Raw genomic sequence first — 26,415 nt, 5'->3', positions numbered from 1 at the left:
GAGGAGACGTCGAGGAGGGTTGGCAGGCAGATCGCGTGATTGATGCTTCCTTGGCTCAATGGGAAGGCCGCTCGGGTCGGGGGCGGGCGTTTCTGCTGGCAGGCAGAGCGCTGCGCCGCGGCCAGGAGCGGGCAGTCAGCTTCTGCGCGGTGTTAATGTAGCGTCGGTATCGCTGCTGCTCTTGCAGCCGCCGCCGCTTCTGACCCTGAGTAGGAAGGCACGGCTAGGAGAAGAAAGACTGTTAGCCGCGTAAGTAGCTATTAATACATGGTGAAGAGACGATGGCTTGCTGAAAGGGATTGGCTCGGCCATCCCTTTCCTCCCCACTCCTTCTACCTCTAGGAATAAAGAACGGCGCCTGCAATATACATTTATTCCTATTGAAGTGGCTGCATCGCCTCCCTCCCTTTCTGCATCTCAGGACTCTGGGGAGGGGGCTAAGAAGATCGTCGGGAGGGTGATTTATTTTTTTTTTCTTTTCCTGCAGCGCTTTCTCTCTCTCTAATTTTTTTTTCTCCACCTCGTCCTTTGTGGTCTTTTTCTTTTTTTTCTTTTTTTGCTTGAATGTGCACTGCACTCAAACCATCCGGGGAACAACGGAAGAAAGACCGGACGTCTGCCAGGCCGGTGGAAAGCTAAAGAGCATCGATTCATTCTCGTCCTTGATTGCACTTTGCCGTCTGATCAAAGGAAGCCTAACGCACGCAAACCCCAATTCAGCGCTGCGGCTCCTGGAGCTTTGCGCACTTCGTAATCCTGGTAGGAGCGGCGCTTTTAGTTTGGGAAACGGTTTTTCTTGCCCCGCCAAGGAGGTTCAATTAAAAGAAATCCGGATCTGATCAAATTGCCTACTCCCGCGCCGTTAGCGGAGCTCCTCGGCAATCCGCTGAAGTTAAAATACTCCGCTGCTTTTTTTATTATTATTATTATTAATTTGTCTTCTTTGGTTGCTTCTTCTGAATATAGTCCTTTCCACGAGGGGGAAAAAAAGCATCAGACGCCCTCTAGAGTTTAAAGTAGGTTATTAAAAACCGTCCTGAAAAAGCAAAGAAAGAAGGAGGGAAAAAAGCCCGTCGTCTGCTGTGTAGTAAGTAGCACGTTCAAATCAATCCCGGGTGAAGATTTCCAAGCGAGCCATTGGGACTCGGGGACTTGATATCGAACCTGGCCCTCGAAACGCGTTTCCAGATGGTTGGATTTTGAAAGCCCCGCGGCGTTTCCCGGGGAGGCTCCGCTTGGCTCAAGTTTGTCCTACTTTTGCGGGACTTCGCCGCTTTTGAGTACAAAGGTTCGAGGGGGGGGGAAGAATCGTCCGATTGATCGCCCACCCCCCCCAACGCCCCCTGCCCGGCCACGATCGATCGATCGATCTCCTCTTCTTGGCGCTGGAAAGCGGACTCTAGATCCTACAGAAACCTGCCACCCGAGCACACTTTTTTTTTCCCCCTCTACGACAGCACAAAGGCATTCTTGCGGCCGGCCTGAAGCGAGCGGCTGATAACGCCAAAGGAATTGTGCGCGTGTTGAGTGGGTTGCGAGTGTGTGTGTGTGTGTGTGTGTGTGTGAGAGAGAGAGAGAGAGAGAGAGAAATTGGGGGGAGGGGATTTCTTGGAGGGTTTCTTCTCCATCCCCATGAACATACAAAGGTCAACCCCAATCACGATAGCGCGCTATGGAAGACCTCGGAATAAAACCCAAGATTTAGAAGAACTCTCGTCTGTAAGACAAACTGAACCCAGCCAGAGTTTTAGCCCCAACCTCGGCTCGCCGAGCCCGCCAGAGACTCCCAACTTGTCGCATTGCGTTTCTTGCATTGGGAAATACTTATTGCTGGAGCCTCTGGAAGGAGACCACATTTTCCGGGCCGTGCATCTGCACAGCGAGGAGGAGCTGGTTTGCAAGGTAACTTTCCTTCCTCCTCTCGCCTCCCTCGCACACGCAGCCTGGCCTTTCCTTGTCTAGCAAGTTTCATTTTTAGAGGGTCCTCAAAAAAGGGGAGTGTGTGCTTGCCGGGGAGGGAACCTCCGAATTAGGCGCTGGGTGAAATTTAATGAAACAAACAAAAAGCCTTGCATAATTTAAAACGGCTCTCAAGCAACTTTGCAGACAATGGCCACGTTATAACGGTGGCCTAGAGCCAAAGCCGCGGGGGAGGATGGACTGAAAAGGGGGGGAGTTGGCTTTAAAATCGGAATCCCTGGATCTAGCGCTTTCCTTTTACGATTTATTTTGTTGGCTTGCACGCTCCCAATTCTTCCTAGTCTCAAGATACTACTCCGGGGGAGTGGAAGGGGATATAGAAGGGGGCAAAAGAATAAACTATTATCTTTAGCCAACTTAACAATTGCACGCTGGTAGCCTAAGGCGGCAAGCCTCAGGATTGTACGTACTTATTTGGGAAAAAGCTTGGAAGAGCAGCGGATTCCTTTCCAAAAAAAAAAAAAAAATCAGGTTTGAGCTACAGAGCTGATTTTTAATTTGTTGGCCTCTTTTTTTCCCCTTTACACTGGTGGGTTGTTTGCAAACACCATCCCCCACCTTGGAGCAACCGTTCAAAAAGCCTTGCAGAATTGCATTTTTTTAGAGAAACGTTGCTTACCCTTGCTGGGATACTGGCTCCCCATCCACTGGCCTCTTTAATTTCATTATGAACTGGGGTAGGGGGGGAGAGAGGAAACCCCCTCATGCTTGTCTGTGGGGAAACTAGCACCCATTCACCGAGGCCATTCTGTTTCCTTTGTTCCTAAAGTGATGCCTAGTGGCTGCTTACAGTTTTCTGTGCCATTCATCAGTTTTAACAGATGGCAACGTAAGAGAAAAGGGTCATTTTTGTACCTTTTTCAATTTTAGATTTTCTTTTTCAAAATGGCACAGTGAAGGTCTTTGGAAATAATAAGTAAAAAGGGTCTTGTAATCCTGGATTTCATCGAATGGCTGAAAGCAAACAAGAAGCCCATTAACATCCTAAAATAATTAAAAGTAGCTTTGCACAGCCCTGCTGACTGGTGGATGATTTTTATTTAGATTGGTATGTGGTGGGAAAATTAAATTGCACTCTCTGGTTGCTTGTAAAGATTTGCTTTGCAGGGCAGTATAAATATATTGGTCGCTTGTGAATCATGGCTCCTTGACGTTAATGAAAAATTAGTTTTCCAGTATTTTATACGGTTTATATCACACTGAGGATTTGATCTTGCATGTTGTCTGTTGCAAGGTGCTGGAAAATGGGCTAATTGTACCTATTATTTAAAATGTATTCATTGGCTTATTAAGAAAAAATGGGAGATTAAAACATAAGCATCCTTCAGAGAGAGCAACTGATATCCCCAAATGAAATGCTTACATGTATGTGAGCATGCAAAGCCCTTACATACTTCCACTTGGAATGTTTAAGAAATGATTTTGGGGGGGGGGAAACCTCTTCCTTTGATGCCTTTTGCAACCAGGAGGAAATCTGCCTTGTAAGAAACATGTAGATTCCCACAAGAATGACTACTTTCAACCATGGTCATGATAAATATCTTAAGTTGCTTGGTCATAGTAAGTAACCTTGGAGGATCCATTAAACATGCTTCATAATTAAAAGCTAAATGCCAATGTAGGAGATAGTTGAACTGCAGCACTTGTAAATTTCCAGTAATAACTGGATTCAAGTAGTTAGCCCATCCTTGAACCTTCTAAATACCCTTCCTATGGCATATGTGGCTCCTTAATTTCATTGGGCACTTACTTCTTTGTGACTGTTACACTCCTCCTGTAATCCAGATGAACTCTGCTTTCCTTCTCAGAACTCAAGGTAGTTAAGAATCAGGCATTCTGATATAAATGAACACAATTCAACTAAGAAAAAAGCCTTTGAAAAGTTAGTCTGAAGAGACAGTTTTGCATGGCTGTTAAAGGAAAATGCTGTTTAAAACCTGCACCTTTCCCTGTACTTGAAAATTGATCTGATTTTTCTTGGACACACACTTGTGAATGTAGTCATTCAGCCTTCCCCTCACTGTCTGAATAAGGGTGAAGTCTACTGCCCCAACCTCACACAGTAAATAGTTGATATTTCATTCTGAGTAGACTTCATACAGTATTATCAAAATCGACTCACGCTTCACTTCCTCTTTCTCAGATAGCACACTAGGACAGGGATTAATCTGTCCAAGTAAAAGATTTTCATTTTGTCATCCACTTTTCAGAGATTTAGAGGGTCAGTGCAGATGTGGTGAAACAGTTCACAGCATGCCAAACTTTGCATTCAGTTCTCAGGAAACATTTTTTTTTTGCTAGCATGTGATCAAGCTGGTAAGGATAGAGAGGCTTTAATCGCATGCATGCTAACCTCGGAGCACGACCCTCTGAATTAGGTAGAGTGTTATTTCTACATACATGCAGCAAGTGTTGTACCATGTCAGAAGATGACAAAAATAGGTTTTGACATATGATAAAAACAAGCTCACCTCCTTAGTCCTTAACTTATAACAGAAGCCTACATTTTTTATTGTAACTTCTGCAATAACAAAGCAAATTCAGTTTAACCTTATTATATTGGTGTCTGGTGGCGTTCTTAGTAATAATATTAACCTGGCTTTGTGACCTTTATTCCGAAGGGAAACAAGTGCAGGGAATTTACCCATAATACCTACTTGCAATACTTCATTATTTTCAATGAAATGATTGCACTCCTTTTCTGAATCTTACACATGTCTCAAGCACTGATTCATTCATGAATTATGTAACTTTTTAGTATTGGGAGACTTGGAACACTTTCATTCATAAGCTCATAAGGGATATGTTTGCTCTTAAAGAGACACTTGCCTAGAAGTGTCAGAAGTCTGAACTCTCCATTCTAAATGCAGTGGAGCCCAGTCCAACTTAAACGTAGTCTATGTATCCCCAACATTTTCTCAAGAAGACTTTCTAGGCACTTCTATTTGTTTTCTTTTAATTGAAGTGCTCTGAAAGCTGAATAAATACTTGTGTCTCCCATTCAAGCCATCATAAGCAAAGAGATTTTGAAACTTACTGCAACCTTTCCTATTCTTTTATGTTTTTCAAATACATACCTTGAGACCTGAGCAACTCCATATCTCCTTCCATCTCTTAAAAGCAAAGGAAACACTATTAAAAAGTTCCTCTCCTGTCATCCTTTTGAACCCAGTGAGACAGTACATATAAAACTTTTGCCCATAGTTAATGCAACCACGTTTTAGTGAATTAACCCACTTGTTAAAAGTTCACACACAAAATAGTGAACCAGAAACTGGGCCCTTTACACCTTGGGGTTTACATAAGGTGCTAGATTAAAATGTGCTTGTCATGAGTTTCTCACATGATTTCAGCCAAGGAACATGGATGGTTGAGTGCTGAGGTTGTATGCAGAGAGTATAATCTTGATTAAATCATAGTTATAAATCAGTTTGAGTTCACAAATATACTAACCCCAAATCATCCAAATTACAGCTTACTTTGGGCGTTTGTATAGAACACCATAAAACTCACGGAAATTGTGGATCAACCTTGATGTCAGTATGACTGAAGACCATCTGCTGGGAGACTAATGGGCTTCCTTGTACAGTTGGTTGGCCACTGTGAGAACAGACTGCTGGTGAGGTGGGCCAGGAGTCCAAATCAGGAAGGCACTGCTTATGTCCCTATTACACATTGGGAAAGGGAAGAGAAATATCTTTTCCCCCTGTATCTTGGAAAGCACAGCTCATTGGGACAATATGGATGCAGAAATCCTTTAGCCTTGTGTATCTGTCAGTAAGTGGAGCCAATATACTTATTACCTGTCGGTAGCTCTGAATGGTTTTGCCCACAGTCTGAAAGGAAAAATTATTCCCCCCCCCCCGTGTTTCTTTCCACCATCAGGGAAGAAAAATGGACTCTTTCATGCAGGAGTCCACTGAGTATTGGCAGAGCGCTGCTGGCAGGCCTTGTGTAGCTGATGACACAGGTCTTTCCAGTAAAAATAGGATGCATGGCTTAGTTTGCAAAAGTTGTTCTAGAATTCCATTCAATTTATGGAAGCAAAGCATAAGACCTAAAGCCTAGTAAACTTCCTTTCAATGTAGGGCACCAGCCATTGTATTTCAAAAAGAAAATTAAATCAGATGCTGGGCCACCAGGGATTTTTAATTCTCCTCTTCCCTCACCTAGAGAGCTTTTTTTTAAAAAAAAAAAAACTGCCCCCTTTTTGTTTTCATCCGGAGAAAATACATCTTTCCCTCCCCCAGCTGATACCTTTTATATTTTAGCCAGCTAGCTTTGGGAGCTGGAGGGGGAGGAGAAGACCAGAGTTTCATTACTGAAAATGCTTGCCTAGGGCATTAAGGATTTAAGAAAAAAAAATGTCTCATACAGTTAACTCCTTCTTTGTCAGCCTTGTCACCCTGCAGATGTATCGGGATTACCGCTTCCAGAATCCCCCAAATCTCTGCTGGCTGGGATATTTCAGGATTTATTGTCTCAAACCCACTGGGCAATGGCTTTCTTAGTCTTGGGTTGACCAGTGCTAATGTTGAGGAGTGGGCGGAGCAGTTGGTCTTCCTTTTGGGTAACCCTTTCTTTTACTGCAAACTCACAATTCTAGGTGTTCGACGTCGGCTGCTACCAAGAACTGCTGGCGCCATGTTTTTGCATGCCTCCTCATGACAACATCAACCAAATTACTGAAGTCATTCTCGGAGAGACGAAAGCGTACGTGTTCTTTGAGCGGAGCTATGGGGACATGCATTCCTTTGTTCGTACCTGCAAGAAGCTGAAGGAGGAAGAGGCAGCCAAGCTATTCTATCAGATAGCCTCCGCCGTAGCGCACTGTCACGATGGTGGGCTGGTCCTGAGGGATCTCAAGCTGCGGAAATTCATTTTCAAGGATGAAGAAAGGTGAGGAAATGCATCTCTCTTCCCCGTGCTGCTTCCTCTCCCCTCAGAGAAGGCACTGCTGTGGTCTGCCGTTTCAAGTGGCTTCTTCTCTGGCTACTGTTCCTGATAACAGCCTCAGTTAAACTTGGACTTTGGTAGAAAAAGAAGATTTTAGTGCAGGTTGAGAGAAGCCGGTAGCTCATCTTCTGCTTTCTAAAGAAGTACCGGTTGAGGAGAAGTCACCACTTAGCTTGTGGCCTCCCAGGAGTTTATTTACCTATAAGATTGATGCCCTTCCAGTTGCTAAAGACAGCTACATGGGCTGAGAGGAAATGATTATCCCAAGGTCACTCCATGAGTTTCCATGGCTGGGGTGGAGTGATGTTCAACTTAGGTCTCTCCACTATCAGACCCGTACCTGAACTACAACTCCCAACAGGATGATTAGGGTTGTTGGGTTATGTAGTTCAGGAATCTTTGGAGAACCATAGGTGCCCCATCCATATATAACCTATCCATATCCCACGTGGACTCTTCTACAAAAAATACATATGAAATTTTCCCGTGAGATGAACTTTTGGATAGTAGTTTCATAACAAATTGTTTTTTTACATAGAACTATTAATACTACTGTTACGCAATGAGTTGTTTTAGCTGCGTTCTTGACCTTTCCTCTTTCAGTGGTTCACTGGGAAGAGCATTTCATGCGAGTTGTATTTTTGAGCCCATCCTCTTGTGACAGCCAAATTCTAGAAGCACAAATTTCTTTTATTTCCACCCCGAAAAACTATTTTATGCACCTAGTCCTAAACTCTAGAGTTATAGCTACAATTTTTAGCTGTTATCTGTAAATTTTCATCATTTCCAACGTGTTGGCAATGTCTCTTGCACTGAAAACAGAGTGTGGGTTATTTTAAAAGACTTAACAGTTGAATCATGTCCAAACTTTTCAGAGGCTACAGTTTGATTCATTAGATCAGACATGTCAAACACAAGGCCCGGGGGCCAGATCTGGCCCACAAAGTGGTTTCATGTGGCCCGCAAAGCCATCCTGGAAACAGTGAGGGAACGGCCCCCATTGCCTTGGCCCTGGCCCAGAGACCCTCCTTCTGCCAGAGACCCTCAGATCTGTCCCACTCCTGCCCAGGCCCCCATAGGCAACCTTGATGCGAATGATGTAGAGCTGGCCATGCCCACCCAGTAGGCCATACGCACTCTAGCCACACCCACCCAGTAGGCCACGCCCACCCAGGCCATACCCACCCGGCCCCCTAAGGGCAACCGCAATGCTGATGCAGCCCTCAATGAAATTGAGTTTGACACCCCTGCATTAGATTCACAAAATAACAATTGGGAAAATTGTGAAAGTGCCAAACCACTGTTATTGTTTCTCAAGGTTTTTTTTTAAATGTTGCCTAATCAGAATGCCACCATGTTGCTTTAAGTGCTTTTCTAAAAGAAATAAAAAATAATAAAATAGTTGAGATATTTTTACAACAATATTTGACTTGTATTTCAGTTTTGGTGTGGTTTCTTGCCTCATGATCCTCAAAGATCCATATCTAGGAAGTTCATCTCCTGTTCCACTCTGCATTGGTTGCAAGAGCCCTGGCATTGGTTGGTCACCAGCAGGGATATGTAGAGCTTGCCAGATTGGAAGCAGCACATTCCAGTCTCCCTCTGGACCGTGCTTTAATTTCAGTTGACTTTTTGGCCCATGCTATTCTGGAGGAATTTGGGGCTTCCAGAAGTAAATTCTCTGTTCTGCCCTCCATTTTAGAGGATTTGCTTCCAGTTCCTTCAGAACTACTCCCAGAATGGCATGAGGTTTAGCATGGTCTGGAGAGGGAGTGGAATGTCCTAAGGTTCTCTGCGATTGGTGGGTTTTGCACATCCCTAAGCATTAGGCTGCCCTTCATTGTTTATTGGAGGTGATGCTTTTTGAAAAAGAGCATCTGTCATAGTTTAAAACTCTCACTTAAGCGGGATCACAGATGACACATGATGCTACAAAATGGCTTGTTTATTTTCAGCTTAGGATGTTATAGTGAATATTTTGTATCTGGTGGTTTATAACTCATGAATCAGGCTGTTTAGGTCTTATTAATCAAACTTTGGTTACATAGTATAGGATTTGGATTCCCACCCTGGAGAAACAGACTTCAAGTCTAGTGAAAATGCTAGCAAATGCCAATGTTCTCGTGATTCTTCTCCCCAGTGGTCAATGACCAGCATTGTCACTTAAAGACTAAAATTGGGAAAGTTAGAATTGCAAACCTTCAGCAAAGCAGTCATGTGGCATCTCACTTAAGGACCGCTTTGCTCAACGACTCAAATTCTGGGTCCAATTGTTGATCATAAGACGGAGGACTATCTGTGTGAGTGGTGTATGGGGAGGACAGAAATGTATGTGATTTTGCTTGGCTTGACTCTGCTCCCATCTCTTGTGAGAATACATCTTTTATTTTGTACACACAATCCTTCAACGTGATTTAGACTTTGGATTTAGAACTAGTAGGGAAGGAAGTTGAACTTTGCAAGGTTCCAACTCTGATTCAGAAGATACATTTTACAATGCACAGGAATATGAACGGAATACCTGGTGCTGACTCACCAAAGAAGCTTCATCTATTTTTAGGATTGGGTTACCGTAGCACAATCCTACAGAGCGGCATGATCTTGAAACTGGACACTGTTGCTTTAATGAGCCTAATGTGAGTTTTAGTTTTAGTTTAGTTTTATTGAATTTTTATGCCGCCCTTCTCCCGAAGGACTCAGGGCGGCGAACAGGGCATATAAATAGAAATACAAAAGTTAAAAAAGGATTAAATTATTGCCCAATTAAAACAATCAAAATATAAAAACATTAAAACCCTAACATTCCCCCATCAGGCCAGGCCAGCTTGTTCGAATAGATGGGTCTTTAACCCGCGCCGGAAGGAGCGAAGATCCGGTGCCATCCGGAGCTCAACCGGCAGTTGGTTCCATAAAGCCGGGGCGCCCACAGAGAAGGCCCTCCCCCTGGGGGCCACCAGCCGGCATTCTCTGACCGGAGGCACCCTGAGGAGGCCCTCTCTGTGGGAACGCACAGGGCGGAGGGGAGTCGACGCCGGCAGCAGGTGGTCCCTGAGGTATTCCGTACCCATGCCATGTAAGGACTTAAAGACCATCACCAATACCTTGAACCTCACCCGGAAGACAACTGGTAACCAATGCAGCTCGCGGAGCAAAGGTGTAACATGGGAGTACTGGGAAACTCCCAAGACAACTCTCGTGGCCGCATTCTGTACCAGTTGGAGCCTCCGAGTGGTCTTCAAGGGAAGCCCCATGTAAAGAGCATTGCAGTAGTCCAGACGAGAGGTCATGAGCGCATGAGTGACCGTACACAGGGCATCCCGGTCCAGATAGGGCCGCAACTGACGCACCAGGCGAACCTGAGCGAAAGCCCCCCTAGTCACGGCTACTATGTGATCTTCTAGAGTAAGCCGTGAATCTAGGAGGACTCCCAAGTTGCGAGCCCTATCCACGGGGGGTAAAAACTCACCCCCCATAGAAAGAGATGGAACATTTTGAATGTCCCGGGATGCCGGAATGTACAGCCACTCAGTCTTGTCAGGGTTGAGCTGAAGTCTGAGTGATGGCCTTTGTAGTCCCACACATTTCAAAACATTTCTTCAGAACCAAATTTGAAGCATTGTACAGTATTAGAATATAGGAGGAGAAATGGTCAAATGTTTTGTGGTTGTTGTTATTGTGAAACAAAGCCAAGTTGTATAGGTAAAGCAAAAATGTATTTATTTGGTGCAGAAATCTGTTAGGGTTGACCCATTTACATGGCACTTATATCAATTCATTTCGATCACAGTACTTCTTTAAAAATCTGGTAATGTTTCATAAGCTTATAGAAATTATTATCTGGGCAGGGCTGATTTGTGCAAGCCTAAATACCCTATTAGTATTAGCTATTCAGCAATACTGTAGTGGCAATAGTTCTCCCTTTCAGCTTCATATAGAATGTACGTTCTTAGTAATTACTAAAAGTTGTGGGCGAATGGTTGCTTTTAAGAGTTCCAGACTTCAGCGTTGCATTCATTCATTCATTCATTCATTCTGGAAAGTCATACATGTTTAAAATCAGTATACAATGGTTGTTTGATTAAGATGTATAGAATATGGAATGCATTTTTTTGCCTGCTGAGAAAGAACTTCTAATTCATACTGAGGTCTTCTTTTATGATGTATTGTGAATGCAGAGGGTAAATAATAAACACACCAGTTCAATCTCTCCTCTTTTCTATTGTGCTCCATGTGTTCTCTCCATGAGGAACATAAACTTACAATCAGGGACCTTTTGCATCCAGGAGGTTTCTGTGCTCTTTGAAACCCGAACTTTCAGATTTCTTTATTTTGTATGTTTGTATAAAATAAGGTGGTAATTGCTTGCATGAAACCCCATTCTTGTTCCATAAATTGCACTTCCATTTCCTAGCATTCTTGTATGTTCCTTTCTTCTTCCTGATGATGGTGCCTTGTCCACATGAGTCCTGCTTATTTCCTTTTTAGGAGTAAAGTACTATATATTTTGAGATGTAGTCTTTGTTCAGAAGTTCCATGTAGTTATGTATTCCTAAGTATATACTTTGTTTTGAACTGGCATCTTGCTTTAATGTATTTTTGGTTGCGATATAATGTTCTGGTGCTCAACCTCATCTTGCAGGAGATTAATAGGCAGTCGTTACTACATGAATTATGTTGCTCTATGCTTGGTATTTTACAACCTTGACATATGTGCATAAGAGGGGAGTAAGGCCTTGGATCCTGATGAACAAGATCAACTATTATATCTGAATTAGTGTTTAAAAGATGCTGACTTGAACTATTACTTTTTATGTGGCACAATGTGATCTACCCATATTTTTATATGTATATTTTATATTCTTTCCATTAATGGATTTAGGAGATTTGCTGGCAGTTGATATCTTTTTTTTACTGAATTGTTGAGTGTGTTACCATTTATGCTAGTGCCCAAATACAAAAGATTGATCCCTTCTCACTTTCATTTAATTGATTGATTATTTTGATCAATGTTACATAGTCAAGCTAGCATTGCCTGAATTAACTAAGATGATGTTTTGAATTTAAAATAATATGTTCAGCTTTTGTGTTATCACTTTTTTCCTGTTGCAATCATTTTGTCCTGCCAGTAAATTATATTCAGAGAATACTTTTAAGTCTTCAATTAAATTCAAATGTTGGCTGTCATAATATTTAATGCTTAGAGTTCATACTTGTTAATCAGTTTTGCTAGTAACTTTTTAAAAAAGATTCTATTGTTACTTTAGAAGCTTTTTGCATTCTAGTGACCATTTTTTAACAGTGAGAAAAATATCTGGATTGGGAAGACAGTAATATTTTCTCATTATGTTAAGTGTTAGGAACAATACAAGAATTTTAGTGCACACACACACACACACACACACATATATATATACACACACGCACACGCACACACATACATACATATACACACAGTTTATCAAGATGGATGCATGATAGATAGATAGATAGATAGATAGATAGATAGATAGATAGATAAATATTCCATATGCAGATAGAATAGATCCCCAGATCAGATGGATTTCTCATGACTGTGGTTAAGACACCAGGCTAAAACTGGGAGACTGTAAGTTCTAGTGCCACCTTAGGCAATGAAAGCCAGCTAGATGACTTTGGTTCACTTCTCTCTCAGCCCAACTTAGCTGATCTCATAGGATTGTTATTGTGGGGAAAATAGGAGGAGGAAGGAGGACTATGTAAGTTTGACACCTTGAGTTATGTATAAAGTAATAAAGGTGGGATAAAAATCTAATTAAATAAACGTAAGAAAGTCACTTCAATGAACTGGATTCAAGATTTCACTGGAGGGGCTGAAATAAAGCATAACCTTACCTCTTCTGAAGATAGCATTAGTTGATTCTAGGCTTTGGTTTTATAAGTTCAGGGAAAGGCAATTATCTCCAAAATATGATCAGTGATGCAAGCCCTAGCATTCCCTACTTTTTGCCAAGTACTAGATTTGTCTTAAGCATTGGATCTTTGTTCTTCATCTGTAATATATGCTGTGACAGTCCGCTGATCTTCAGTTACTAAGCTCTAACAGTGCTTTCAGGAAGAACAAATCCATATGCTATCTTCCTCGAAAACAAACCAAAGGAGCCCAGTTTTCTAGGAAGTATGAGTGATACAATAAGGCTATTTTAAGATAGATCTTAACACTGAGTTTCTCAGCTGACTTGCGTGAAAAAAGTCAGTAGAACAAAGAATTAATCTTTGCAATAATCTTCAATCATGGAACACGGTGTGGTCTTATATTAATCATTCTCTGTGCAACCTGATGAACAATACTGGTTTTATTTTCCATTTTTGCAACTGAGGAACTGAATCTGACAGTTCTTTGCTGAAGGCCACACAGGAAATTGGCGAAGCAGCCTCTGAGAGCAAATATCCCAGATGTTTCTACTACAAGCAGAAGTAATCCTAGGTACCCTCATCTGGCAATAGCAATAGCATTTAGACTTATATGTTACTTCACAGTGCTTTACAGCCCTCTCTAAGCAGCTTACAAAGTCAGCCTACTGCCCCCAACAATCTGGGTCTTCATTTTACTGACCTCAGAAGGATGGAAGGCTGAGTTGACCTTGAGCCGGTCAGAATCGAACTGTAGGCAGTCAGCAGAATTAGCCTGCAATACTGCTTTCTAACCACAGTGCCACCACAGCTCATTGATAGGGCTCACCATTTACTGAAGATAACCTTCCCAATTATTAGATGGCGATTCAGATTTTCAGATGCTCAGCCCACCAGCGATTGCTTTAAAAATATGTTCAATGAAGAGAGGAGGCTGGGCTGGAGCCATTCCCACCCGACAGACTGATTTTTTTTAAAAAAATATTTATATTTTATTTCTTTATATATTTTGATATTTTAAAATATTAAATATTTTTCTTTTTGCTATTCCCACCACCAAACCCAGCAGGGCCTGCTTTATGCACCTCTCATTGTACGTCTTGTCTCTTAATGGCATTAAACGTCTAAGTCAACTAGTTTAATGTTGTGGTTTGCATCATTCTTCTGGCAGCAATTGCCTGTGGCTAGCTAAACTGGAATTGTGGATGAAGAGGAAAAAAGAGAGCCAGCAAGTGGTGTGCTTGGTGCAGCAGTTGCCCCATAAGCTCTTCTATTTGCTTCTCTCAGATCTTCTGTTTAGCCTAGCAGGGATCAACCGAGTCCTCATGTGGTTTGTGGGTTTGGCTGACTCTCTAAAACAGACACCAGGGAAGCCCTTGTTGTGAATTGCACTCTCAGGCATGGGTAGGATGGTAACTTTACGCTGGCAGCACACTTGGAATGTGAACAGGTATGCTCCCGGTATGACTGCTGTGATGGGGCTTGCTTGTTCATTAAAGGCTGGGCTGGCCAACTGTGGTGGGTGTGGCCATGCCAAGGAACATATAATTGACTCTAGAAACCAAACAGGTGAAATGAACCTCCTTTCTCCCAACTCCACAGGTTTACCTTTGACTTTTTCCCGTAGGCAAGTTGGCACTTCCACAAACAAAACAGCCGCTCAACATTTTTGTCATCCCAAAGGGGCTTTTTCAAAAGGCAGCTGGACTTCGTTTTTCCTTGAAGACGTTTCCAAGATGCTTCTTCAGTTCTATATCATTATATCATAATACTTCAGAGCTGAAGAAGCTTCTTGGAAATGTCCAATTGCCTTTTGAAAAAGCACATTTGGGACAACCGTGACCTTGCTGACGGAGAATCTCCATAGACAATCAACGTTTTTGTCATTTTCCAAGGATGCTTCCGTGAAGCAAACGGAATCCACACTTGCATGCAGTTGTTTAGTGTAAATGGCCTAAGAATGATTTGCAGCTTTGTAGCGGGCCACTTTCCTATTTATTTATTTTTGTTAAGAAAATCTACTGTAATCAACAGGAAGAAACTTTCTAAAAAATCGATTAGTTGGGGCACAGAGCCCAAGCAGTGTTGTAACTGTAACGCCTTGGTTCATTTTGAACATTAATAACATTTAAGAAGGTAGAGGAATGCATTTGAAACTCATATTAATCAATGTGCATCGTTTTAGGACATGAGGTTGGTTTTATAATTTCTCCACCAGTAGATGTTTGTTTTTTTCTCTTTTGCTTGATCTAATATACATGCTGGGTCCATACACCAGCCTTCCTTGAACCTTTTTGCCTTCCCCCTCCTCCCCACCCCACACAAAGACACTAGTTATGGATATGAAGATGAATCGACTTTATTAACTCCGAACAGAATGAAAAGCTGCAAGGTCAAATGGAATAGCTCCTTAGCTGTGGAAGGTGAAAGCAGAGGTTACTTTTCATCCCAGAAAACTAATGCTTTTCCTAATGAATTTTGAATTTGCCAGCGTGTGGGAAGGCTGATTTTTGTCCTCTTTGGCAGCACATCTCATTTATCAAATGGTAAAAAGTGGATTAGTTACGTAATTTCATTTGGCTTCAAAGTAGATATATACTGCTTTTTCTATTGAACAAGTTGGCTATTAGATTCCAACTTTTTTTCTATTAGGGATTATTATGTTTTGTATGGTCTGCATACGTTTCAGTTTTTTTTTTTAAAAAAAATGGCATTCTGAAATTCTAAATCAGGTAATTGAAAATTCTTTGTACGGTATTAAGAAAGTTGTCCATTTCAGTGGAGTGGGTTTGCCCCATTCTTTAAAACAGTTGTGTTTCAGAATTTATGTCCTTATTGGGAAAGGATTGTAATTCCAACGTATCCTGGGGTAGGGGAGAGTACAAGAATGGGAAAGGCTACCTTAATCTATTCCAATTTGGATATTAAGTTGTATATATATATATATATATACATATACACACACACACACACACACACACACACACACACACACACATGTGTGTGTGTGTGTAAATTTTAAATTGCTAACAAAGAATTAAGGGAGACTGATATGCATTTCAAACTTATTAGTTTTCATCAGTCAGCCATACCCTTCTGAGATTCGAACCTGGGCTGATTACACATTAGGCAGTTGTTTTCACCTCTAGGCCACAGGATCTCTCTCGCTTTGTTAGCAGAGAAGCAAGGGGAGATATATGACAAATGCTTGTTAACTATTTTTAGATTACCTTGCTAGGCCCCAAACATGGGACAAATCTTTATTTCCTGAGTCAGCCTAACCTGAAGGCCATCGACAGGCAGTAGTCACACTGGTGACAGCTCATATTTGTGTTAATTTTAAATTTAAATTCATCAGTCAGCCATACCCTTCTGTATGGGGCCTAGCAAGGTAATCTAAATAGTTAACTTTTGACACATATCTCCCCTTGCAGAAGCTAACAAAAGCGAGAGAGATCCTGTGGCTCAAGAGGTAAAAACAACTGCCTAATGTGCAATCAGCCCAGGTTCGAATCTCAGAAGGGTATGGCTGACTGAAGAAAACTAATAAGTTAGAAATGCATTTCAGTCTCCCTTAATTCTTTGTTAGTAATTTACACAAATATATATATATTCAAAAGAACTTCGAGGCATTGTTTACCTTAAAAGATCTTTTATTTGAGTAGCAGAATATTGGCACTTAAATAATCGAAGCCAAAAACTGAATTCCCCTCCCCTGGGCACATAGTATCAAAGCACAATTCCATCCTCCAATTAACAGTCATAAATCACATTCCCCAGTTAGCTTGAAGCCCAGGCTTTCTCTCCAGCTCACCAATTCTTTATCAGCTCTGGCTCAGTAACCTTGATTCTCACCTTAAGTTTAGTGTTGTTATGTCTGGCTGGACTCTCATTCACACCCCCACTCCCAGCATCATCTAACTCTAAAAGCAAAAGGGGAAAAAATGGCTACATTTCTACCTGTTGTCTGTTCAAAAACATCCAATGTTAGCAGCGTTGACAAGTACAGGTAGTCGTTGACTTCAAACAGTTTGTTTAGTGACCGTTCAAAGTTACAACGCCACTGAAAAAAGGGACATGCCCAGTTTTCACTCTTACCGTCATGGCAGCATCCCCATGGTCACGTGATCAAAATTCAGATCCTTGGCAACTGATTCCTATTTATGACAGTTCCAGGATCCCTGGATCATGGGATCATTTTCTGACGAAGCAAAGTCAGTGGGGAAGCCAGACTCACTTTAACAGCCTTGTTACTAACTTAATAACTGCAGTGACAAGAAAGGCTGTCAAATGGAGCAAAACTCACTTAACAAATGTCTCAGTTAATGGAAATGTTGGACTCAATTGCAGTCATAAGTCAAGGATTTCCTGTATATAATGAATAATGATGTAGAACTTTACGCCCCCAAAAGTGTTTTTATTTGGTGCAGCTATGCAGGAAGTTTACGGAACTGTAGCTTCAATTACTTTCTGACAGCACCTCAGAATCCCTGGATATACAGGGCCTTATCGTCATACTTCATTCATTCCTTCATCGCGGTTTTCAATGCTAGAGGAGCTCCTTGATTGCGCTCACCCCAGAAGTTCCAAAAAACCATCTAATTCAGGGGTGTCAAACTCAATTTCATTGAGGGCCGCATCAGCATTGCAGTTGCCCTCAGGGGGCCGGGTGGGTATGGCCAGGGTGGGCGTGGCCTACTGGGTGGGCGTGGCTAGAGTGCGAATGGCCTACTGGGTGGGCGTGGCCAGCTCTACATCGTTCGCATCAAGGGTGCCTATGGGGGGCCTGGGCAGGAGTGGGACAGATCTGAGGGTCTCTGGCAGAAGGAGGGTCTCTGGGCCAGGGCCAAGGCAGAGGGGGCCGTTCCCTCACTGTTTCCAGGATGGCTTCACGGGCCACATGAAACCACTTCGCGGACCAGATCCGGCCCCCGGGCCTTGTGTTTGACATGTCTGATCTAATTATTTAAAGCCAACCTTTTAGCCCCAGATGCTCAGTCTAGGGCCAGCTTGCGGTGAAAATTTTGAAACAAAGATGATAATGGCTCACCCAAGAACAAACCGTGTAAAAAAGATAGGAGGGACCGGTGGCTTTGCAGTTGTTTTTGAGCAGCCTCAGAGAGCCTAGTAAGGAGTGAGGGCTTCTGGGATCCATTTTTAATGTGAAAGTTGCTTATGTTACACAGGTAGTCAGTCCTCAGCTTATGACCCTTTGTGTAAAGTAACGGAGCCTTTGGAAAAAGGGACAGTGACTGGTCCTCAAAGTTGCAGCTGTTGTAGACATTTGGCCACCGACTTGCATTTATGATGGTTGTAGCCTCTTGTCAGGTGATTGTGATTTGCAACCTTCGAACAAGCATAGTCAGTGTGGGGAAGCCAGATTCACTTAATGACCACATGTTTCACTTAATGACCCTTTGATTTGTTAAACAGCCTTGGCAATTTGCTTAATGACTGCAATAAAATGGTCATAAAATTGGGTCTGGTCCTGTGATGACTTGCTTAATGACTGAAATTCCAGTCCCAATTATGGTCATAAGTCAAGGACTGGCTGCACGTTGAACTTTTCTGGCCTTGAGAACTATCCTATTGTATGGAAGCACCATCAAGGAATTTACTAAATCTTCTACCAAGAGGATGGTAACTGGGTCCCTAAAGAGTACTGCTAAGGTATTCCAGGAATGCATATGCTCTACTTAGGTTAACTCAAACCACCTTACAGAAAACAACATTTTTCTAATACCAAGGATTGGGTTTATGGTTGAGCCATGATTTGAATGGGGACTTTCTACCTCTCATTCTTGTTCTTGGAAATCACGCTGCCTAATTTTGGAGGCTTTGGTGCTGGTTCTGTAAATAAGGTAGAATTCACTTCTGCTCTTTTAAGAACCTATGAAGGATTTTATCATTAATGCAACCTGAATCTTTAAAGAGTTACGCTGGAAAAAACGGGGCAGCAGTGAATATGGGGAATTACTTTTCTTCTCACCCTTTTAACTCTGCAATTTTATCTCCTGTGTTTACAATCCAGGGGTTCAGAAGTCCTGAACCACGCACAACCTTAACCCTCACAGGCTGATTGACCCCCAGGGCCTTCTAATTTATGGCCAGTCCCTTGGAAAGTTATCAACATACTTCGAGTCAGTGACCTATCTTCACAGTGATTCATTTTCACAGAAGCTTTCTATTCCTTGTTAAGGTCTTCCTATTACATGTAGTCCTTTTACAACAGTTCATTTTGTGACCTTTCAGAGTTAACAATGGCAGCGAAAATGTGACTTATGATCGTTTTTCACTCTTATGACGTTATAGCATCCCCATGGTCACATGATCAAAATTCAGATGCTTAGCAACTGGTTCATATTTATGACGGCGGCAGGGTCCCTGGGGTCATGTGATCGCCTTTTTATAACCTTCTGACAAGCAAAGTCAATGGGGAAGCCGGATCCACCTAACAGCCCTGCAACTCACTTAACAACTGCAGTGATTTACTTAACCACTGTGGCAAGAAAGGTCGTAAAGTGGGGCAAAATTCACTTAACACATGTCTCACTTAGCAACAGAAATTTTGGGCTCAACTGTGGTCGTAAGTCGAGGGTTACCTGCACTTCTCCCATGATCTCTCTCCTCAAATCGGTGCTTGTACTAATTGAAGTGGGAGCCTAGGAAATTCCACTATGTCTAAGTTGAAACAATTATGTTAAAATATTACTGAGATGTAATAAATCAAAAGTCACACTAACGTTCTAACTGATGGTGCTATCACATCCTTTTTCTGAGATGCTTTTTTTTTGTGTGGTTCCCCTTTCACAAAGCAGAGCCTAAGTCAAATATTTTGTCACCCATCAGTCTTCATCCTTGCAGGTACTTCTGTGTAAATGACATGAAGTCCTTCCTGCAGAATTTTCCTGCAAGTCAGAAATTCTTTAAAATCCCCAGATTTTTTTCTGGGCAGAGACTTTAAAAGAACCCATTGTGGGAAATACCTTAAGCTGTGTGCTAATGGTTCATCAGAAATAACTCAGGAGTTCAGATTGAAAGTAGCTGAACTGATCATGTTTCCTTCTATTGCTGAAGAGCCATGTCTGAATGCACTCAAGTAATGAATGTGGCATTGATAAGAATAGTATTGTTTTTCATGGGCTTCCCCGCCGGTTTCTATGGGGACAAAGACGCATTTCCCGTTTGAGTGCTATTTGCTGCCCTCTGATTGCACTTTTGTGGTTTTATTCACCAGTAATGGGAAAGCATTCATAGACAGAATCACTTCCCCTTTTTAAATAGCAATGATTCAAGGCTTGATTGTTTTCTTAAGCATTATACTAATGCAGGGCTCTATCAAGTGATCTGATAAATGCATAATGCTGTCTTTCTAAACGTCTCCACTTTCTGAATTGAAATGATACACTGCAATTACACTGGCCTTGGGAAGAAGCTTTGTGTTGTATACTAAGTTTTATAAGGCAGGTCTTCTCTCGCTGTGAAAGCCCATATTTATCAAATTTTAATTCTGTCGTTCCCATAGCTAGAGTTGGAACAGGAAGACACGAGCAGTTCCTGGAAGTCCAGTTAGACAATTTGTGGTGGCAATAACTAGCTACTTGAAGGGTTGTGTCAGCCCAGCTTATGCCGTAAGCTTGACAATTACTGGCGGCGGTGGCTGCTATACATTTTAACGGTAACTCTTGATGGCATTCGTCTAACCTGGAAGTTTGGCACAGCTTCTCCAGTTCTTTGCACACCATACATCATTTGGAGAAAGGAGTGAGCTTGCATTTCTTGACAAGCCCTTCTTGAGGAGGGCTGCAGGGATGGGAGATCTCCTGGGAATTCAGGTGCCTTGGGCCAGACTTGGGAAGTTGAAAACGTCTCCTGAAAAAAGACAAGGGCCAAACTCCGCTAAGGAAAAGGCACGGATGCAGTTGCGAGGAATCCAGCTCGATAGGAGGCTGTCTTCATCTTTTCAGGTTAGCAGTGCCCCTTAGCATAAGTAGAGGACATGGGGAGAGACGTGGACCAATCCATTTGACTGGCTTTTGGAGAAGAATCTTATTCTTTCCCATTTCTTTTTCTCTCAAGAGTTGGGTAAATGTTATCTTGTTGCATACCCATTATGAGAAGGTCAAACAAACCAACACTCTGGATTCTGGCTATTAGTTCTGTCTGCATGGTGGGTGTACCTTTTAGCAACAATTACCCTCAATTAATGCAAGGCTTGCTTGAGGCAGGCCTCAATCTTTTCAATGGATGGAGAGGGTGTGTGTGTGGGGGGTGGGGGAGAGAGAGAGAGAGACTGTACGTGTGTAACACAGATGTTTATTCTTGGTGTATTTGCTTTGGTCTCATCCATTCAGCAGGATGAAAACATGGCTACTGCTCCTTTGCTTCATCCTGCTGGAGATTACAGCAGGACAAGTGGATTAATGCCAGCTGTTGTTCAGTGGTCTAGTTTTAAACAATCTGCTCTCTTCCGAGTGCAGGTCCTTGACTCTTAAATACAGGAGATGATTGCATTGTGTTGTGTTTTTTTCTGTTTTATTTTGCTGGTCCAAATCCAGTTCAAAGGTAGTAAGTAGCTATTCCAGTGTGCATTGTTGAAAGAGGCAGGAATGTAACAAAGGAGCATGTTCTCCGTTCAACAACCCCCACAGTATGTTTGGCATCAGATACCTAGGAGGAAAGGGAAGAGCTGAGAAAAGAGGGAGGGAGCGACATCCAGCAGGATTTTGTATCAGAGAATAAAATCAGAAGATTGTAGAGGCCTGGGGAAGTTCTTTTGAAAGGCAACCAAGGCTAAAACAACAAGGGAGAGAGTGACTGCACAGTGTGTTTCTGCCATTCTTTCCAGGCCTTTTACCAGTGGGCACCTTGGGAAATATCTGACTTTTGTTCTGGGTAGTTGAACACATCGCCTTTAACTCGCTGTGTTTTTTTGCTCCCTTTCTCTGTTCCGTCTGTGTGTGTCTGTGTGTGTCTGTGCGTGTACATGTACATTGTGAAGGGCAGAGCAAGCTGTGTACAGGTAGTCAGTCTTCCACTTAAGACCACAATTGAGCCCAGAATTTCTGTGGCTAAGTGAAACATTAGTTAAGTGAGTTTTGCCCCATTTTACGACTTTTCTTGCAACAGTTGTCAAGTGAATCACTGCAGTTGGTAAATTAAACGGTTGTTAAGTGAAACTGGTTACCCCCATTGTCTTTGCTTGTTAGAAGGTCACAAAAGGTGATCACATGTCCTCTGGACACTGCAACTGTCATAAATATGCCAAGCATCTGAATTTTGATCATGTGACCATGGGGATGCTCCGATGGTTGTAAGTGTGAGAAAAACAGTCATAAGTCACTTTTTTCAGTGGAGTTGTAACTTTGAACAGTCATTAAATGAACTGTAGTATGTAAAAAATGTTTTTTTTTCCTGGAAAGGTTTTCTCTGTAGCCCCAAGATGGATCTGGTCTGTTTTCCAACTCACTTTTATTTTTTGTTGATTTTTCCCACCATGCAAAATTTGGTCCTTTCCTGATCAATTGTTTCTGATGGACTGACAGAATTCTAAGCCCCTTTACCTGATTTCTTTCCAACAATCCGTTCAGGAGAAGGGGAAGGGAATAGTGTGCTGTGGTTTCCGGTATTGTTTCGTGCAATAATAGGCAATTCATTGTTGGTGACAGTGTTAAAGGTTAATTGGTATTTAATGAAAGGGACGTGTATAAGCAATCCAGAAGTTGCCATTGGGAAAATAGATTTATAATACATCTCTACATGTTTAATGGGATGCGTGACTTCATTTAAGTCAACGGATATGCTAAGGGTTATCCAGCTTCTATACCTTTTAGGGATATTTTATTTTCTCGGGGCTAGTAGGAATGGTTATATTCCCAAAGAACTGATGTTCAAGATTGAAATCAGCTGTAATAAAGTTGATTTGATTTAGTGTAGTAGTACAGTTTTTGCAGATACTGAGCTCATGCACTTGGATTTTATGAGACCATCATTCTCAGGGACCAAGAGCTGCTTACTGATTTCTCAAGCAGGGGAAAAGCTCTAACTCAGTTATAAAGCACATGCTTTGCTTGCAAAAACTGCCAGATGTTATGCTTGACATCTCAGAGTTAGCTTATGTGCAACCCAGCAGAATGACTGACTGTCACCTACTACTGACAGTATTAAGTAGGTAGAGTAACCTGGCCTATATGATTTGACTGAGAGAGAGAGAGAGAGAGGGAGGTACATCTCTATCTTTAAAATTAAAATGTAAGGCACATTTTTAACCATATGCCGGTGGTGGGTCAAATAAATTTGTTTCAGGAAAAGACCCAGTTCATGTGTGCTCATAGTAGGCAGTCAGCTTTCCTTGTGCATTTATCTGAATGGATAATTCAGGGTGGGACTTCGGGCTATGCTAGAGATGGCTTAGATTTGCAGGTTTTCCATCTATTATTTGGAAATAGCTAGCCAGAGTTCATAAATAAGATAGCCATATCATTTTTCTAAGTAAATGCCTAACAACAAGGGAAATCAAACGTACACCACATTTCATATGACACACCTTAATGGAGTACTAAATGCACAAAATGATAAGCATGAACAAGATTTATAAACCTGGTCAGATTGCTACTTGATATGCCCTCTGCTTCTAACCCGGATCTGACCCAGAACATCCCCCGATAACTATGCTTTTTCCAGAATGAGGATGTTCTTCAAAGTTATAGCAACTGCTCCTTTATGTTCTGGGTAAAACAAGAGGATAGGGAACCTGATGTGTATCAATATGCATCCTAGCCTGAGTTAATATTCTTGCCTTTTCTTTGATACCTCGCATATGAGTCATTGTCACTGAGTCTATTCTTTGGTTTGTTATTTCTTGCTCTGCAGGTCAAGAGTAAAACTGGAGAGCCTTGAAGATGCTTACATATTGCGAGGAAATGACGACTCCCTTTCTGACAAGCACGGATGTCCAGCCTACGTGAGCCCAGAAATCCTGAACACAAATGGCAGCTACTCCGGCAAAGCAGCGGACGTGTGGAGTCTAGGGGTCATGCTGTACACAATGCTAGTTGGACGCTATCCATTTCATGACATTGAACCGAGTTCTCTCTTCAGTAAAATCCGCCGTGGGCAGTTCAGCATTCCAGAGACTTTGTCCCCCAAGGCGAAATGCCTTATACGTAGCATCCTGCGCCGAGAGCCCTCAGAGAGGCTGACTTCGCAGGAAATTCTGGACCACCCTTGGTTTTCCACAGATTTTAATGTGTCTAATTCAGGATATGGTGCTAAGGAAGTAACAGATCAGCTGGTGCCTGATGTTAACATGGAAGAGGATTCTGATCCATTCTTTAACTAAGCGTCAGGACTGATATGGGTAATGCATGGTCCAGAAAGGACAACACGAAGGGAGACCTTTCTGAAAATGCAGAATTATATCTCTGTCTCATCCTGGCTTGATAGCAAAAAAGGACCCAATTGGAGGAAGCTTTTGTTTCGTTTTGTTTTGAAGGCTGGAGAGGGAACATTCAAGAACCAATGTAGCCTGTGGACGGTTAGACAGGAAGAATTGTTGCTATCAAGTTAGACTGACAGCGGGGGGAAAAAGGAGAAGGCAGCAGCATGGAGCAGCTTTGCTTCTCATCTTTACGGAGCCAAGGACACCGCACACCCAACGTTTTTGATGCAGCCACCACTACACCACTCCTGATTCCATTTCATTCAAACACTTTACGATTCCCAGTGGATAGGAACTCTTGCATTTTGGCATCGCACTGTTAGATATTTAACTTCAGCCATTATTCAGGGAAGGTACAATTTGCTATTATTTTGTTCCTTTGTTTCCTGTTTTCAGAATCTGATGTTGCTGGTGGGGCTTCATCTTCACGAGGGCGGGTGGGAAGTGCACAAAGGACGATATGAGAAGTGAGTGCTAAACAAGGTTTTGGAACATGTCTCTGGATTCCTAGTTTTAAATTGACAGATATAATGCTAACATTTTTTGGGGGAAGGCGGGAGTAATGATGTTTGGAATGTTTTATTTCTTTGGAGGGAAAAATTCTCTCCTAATCGGTTGTATTCCGATATTCTCCTGATCAGAACTTACAGAAGATTCTTTGATCTTGTGAGGGCTTCTCTGCATGACAAACGAGTTTGCTGGTGGAAACTGCCACTTGAGGAGACAGACACTCCTGAGAAATTATACAAGAAACTACACAGTGGAATAAATCTGTAGCGATGAGCCTCCCCATCGTCTGTCGGTAGCAGTTTCCACTGGATCAAAGAGCTTTCTGTAAGCAGAGTAGATTCAGTTGAATACAGGCCATTGGTTTTGGTGGGCTTGTTTTTGGGTTAGAGCTTTTATTGCAGGGAGCCAGAAGTCAAGACTTTTTCACTATGCTGTCAAAAGACTATAGAACTGTCTTCTTTGGTTTACCAAGGACTGTTGAAATACTGGCTTTCACTTTGACCCACTATACATAAAGTTGACCAGGTGGGGCGAGAAGGCTCTCCTTTGGATTATTTCAAGAAGGAAACAAATTTGATCTTAGAACTGGCTAAGAGTCTACGTGTCCTAAATAGGAACAGAAAGTGGGTCTTTCTGATGTAAGAAGTATGTGCCACCCACCTCTGCCCCAAATATCTTGGTAGGGCAGTGGCTTAGGTTCTCTTGCTTTCATTTTTGACTTACAACAAGGATGCTCTTTTATTTTTCTGTTTATTCACCTGTTAATAAGCTGAACATTGCTGGGACACAGACCTGTCTCCTGAAAAGTACATTGTAATATGCACCTTTTTTATTGTCAAGATTTTATTTATTGATGAATCTGTCACGGTTGTGATGAATTTAAGCCAGTACTTCAATTACGGGTTGACTTGGGGTGACATGTTACATGCTGTAGTTAACAAACTTGTATTTCTCTTCAGGTATTCCTGTCCCTGACTGACATATTTTAACACCCCCCCGTCCCCCTTTCCTCCTGCAGTTCCACCCCTTTGTTAAAGCTTTCATGTTGATTTAGACTGGCAAATGATTTTTATTACTGCTTTTATATTGCTATATGACATTGGAGGAAACAGCAGAAAACCAACACATCTTTTTTGGGCATAGATATTTGTGTTTCCAGTACCTCAGCTGTTCTGATGTTACTGCCTGTATGCGTTTTTGTGAAGTGGTCCTGTTTTTTGGATAGGTACATGTGGACTCTGTAGTTTGTAAATGTTACTTGAATTTTGTGCTTAACTATAGTCTGTGGCATGTGCGTACAGCTACTTGGCATTTGACGTATGAATGCTCTTCGCCTGCCCTGCGGGAAGGTTTTGATCCCACTCGCCGAGATGATGGCTCAGAGTTCCTTATCAAGAGACAAAACTGCAGCTGACCTGCCTTGCTTCTATTTTGGTATCTAAGAATATAAAAGAGTAACGTTTTTACACTCTGAAGATGGTGCTGTGTTGAGGGACTTCTTCTGTTTTTTTTTAAGCATTTATTTTATAAACTTGTAGGAAGAAAGGTTGGTGATGTGCATGGTGGGAATTTACTGCCTCTGGTGCTTTGTCTTGTATTTGGTTTAATGTTTTTTGTCCTAATCTCTTCAATAAACAAAA

General features: G+C 42.1%; 1 protein-coding gene across 1 annotated transcript; it reads left to right on the top strand.

Moving 5' to 3' along the window:
• TRIB2 (tribbles pseudokinase 2) lies at window positions 1-26,415 on the top strand. The gene is made up of 3 exons (XM_083378936.1): window positions 1-1,902; window positions 6,587-6,879; window positions 23,698-26,415. Exons 1-3 carry the CDS (start codon window positions 1,633-1,635, stop codon window positions 24,164-24,166), a joined length of 1,032 nt encoding a protein of 343 aa, XP_083235062.1. The 5' UTR covers window positions 1-1,632; the 3' UTR covers window positions 24,167-26,415.

This window comes from Vipera ursinii (assembly GCF_947247035.1).
Source record: "Vipera ursinii genome assembly, chromosome: 1".
In the NCBI taxonomy this organism is placed as follows: domain Eukaryota; kingdom Metazoa; phylum Chordata; class Lepidosauria; order Squamata; family Viperidae; genus Vipera; species Vipera ursinii.
Note: the sequence above shows the minus strand (reverse complement) of the source record. Positions and strands in the feature narration are given on the sequence as shown.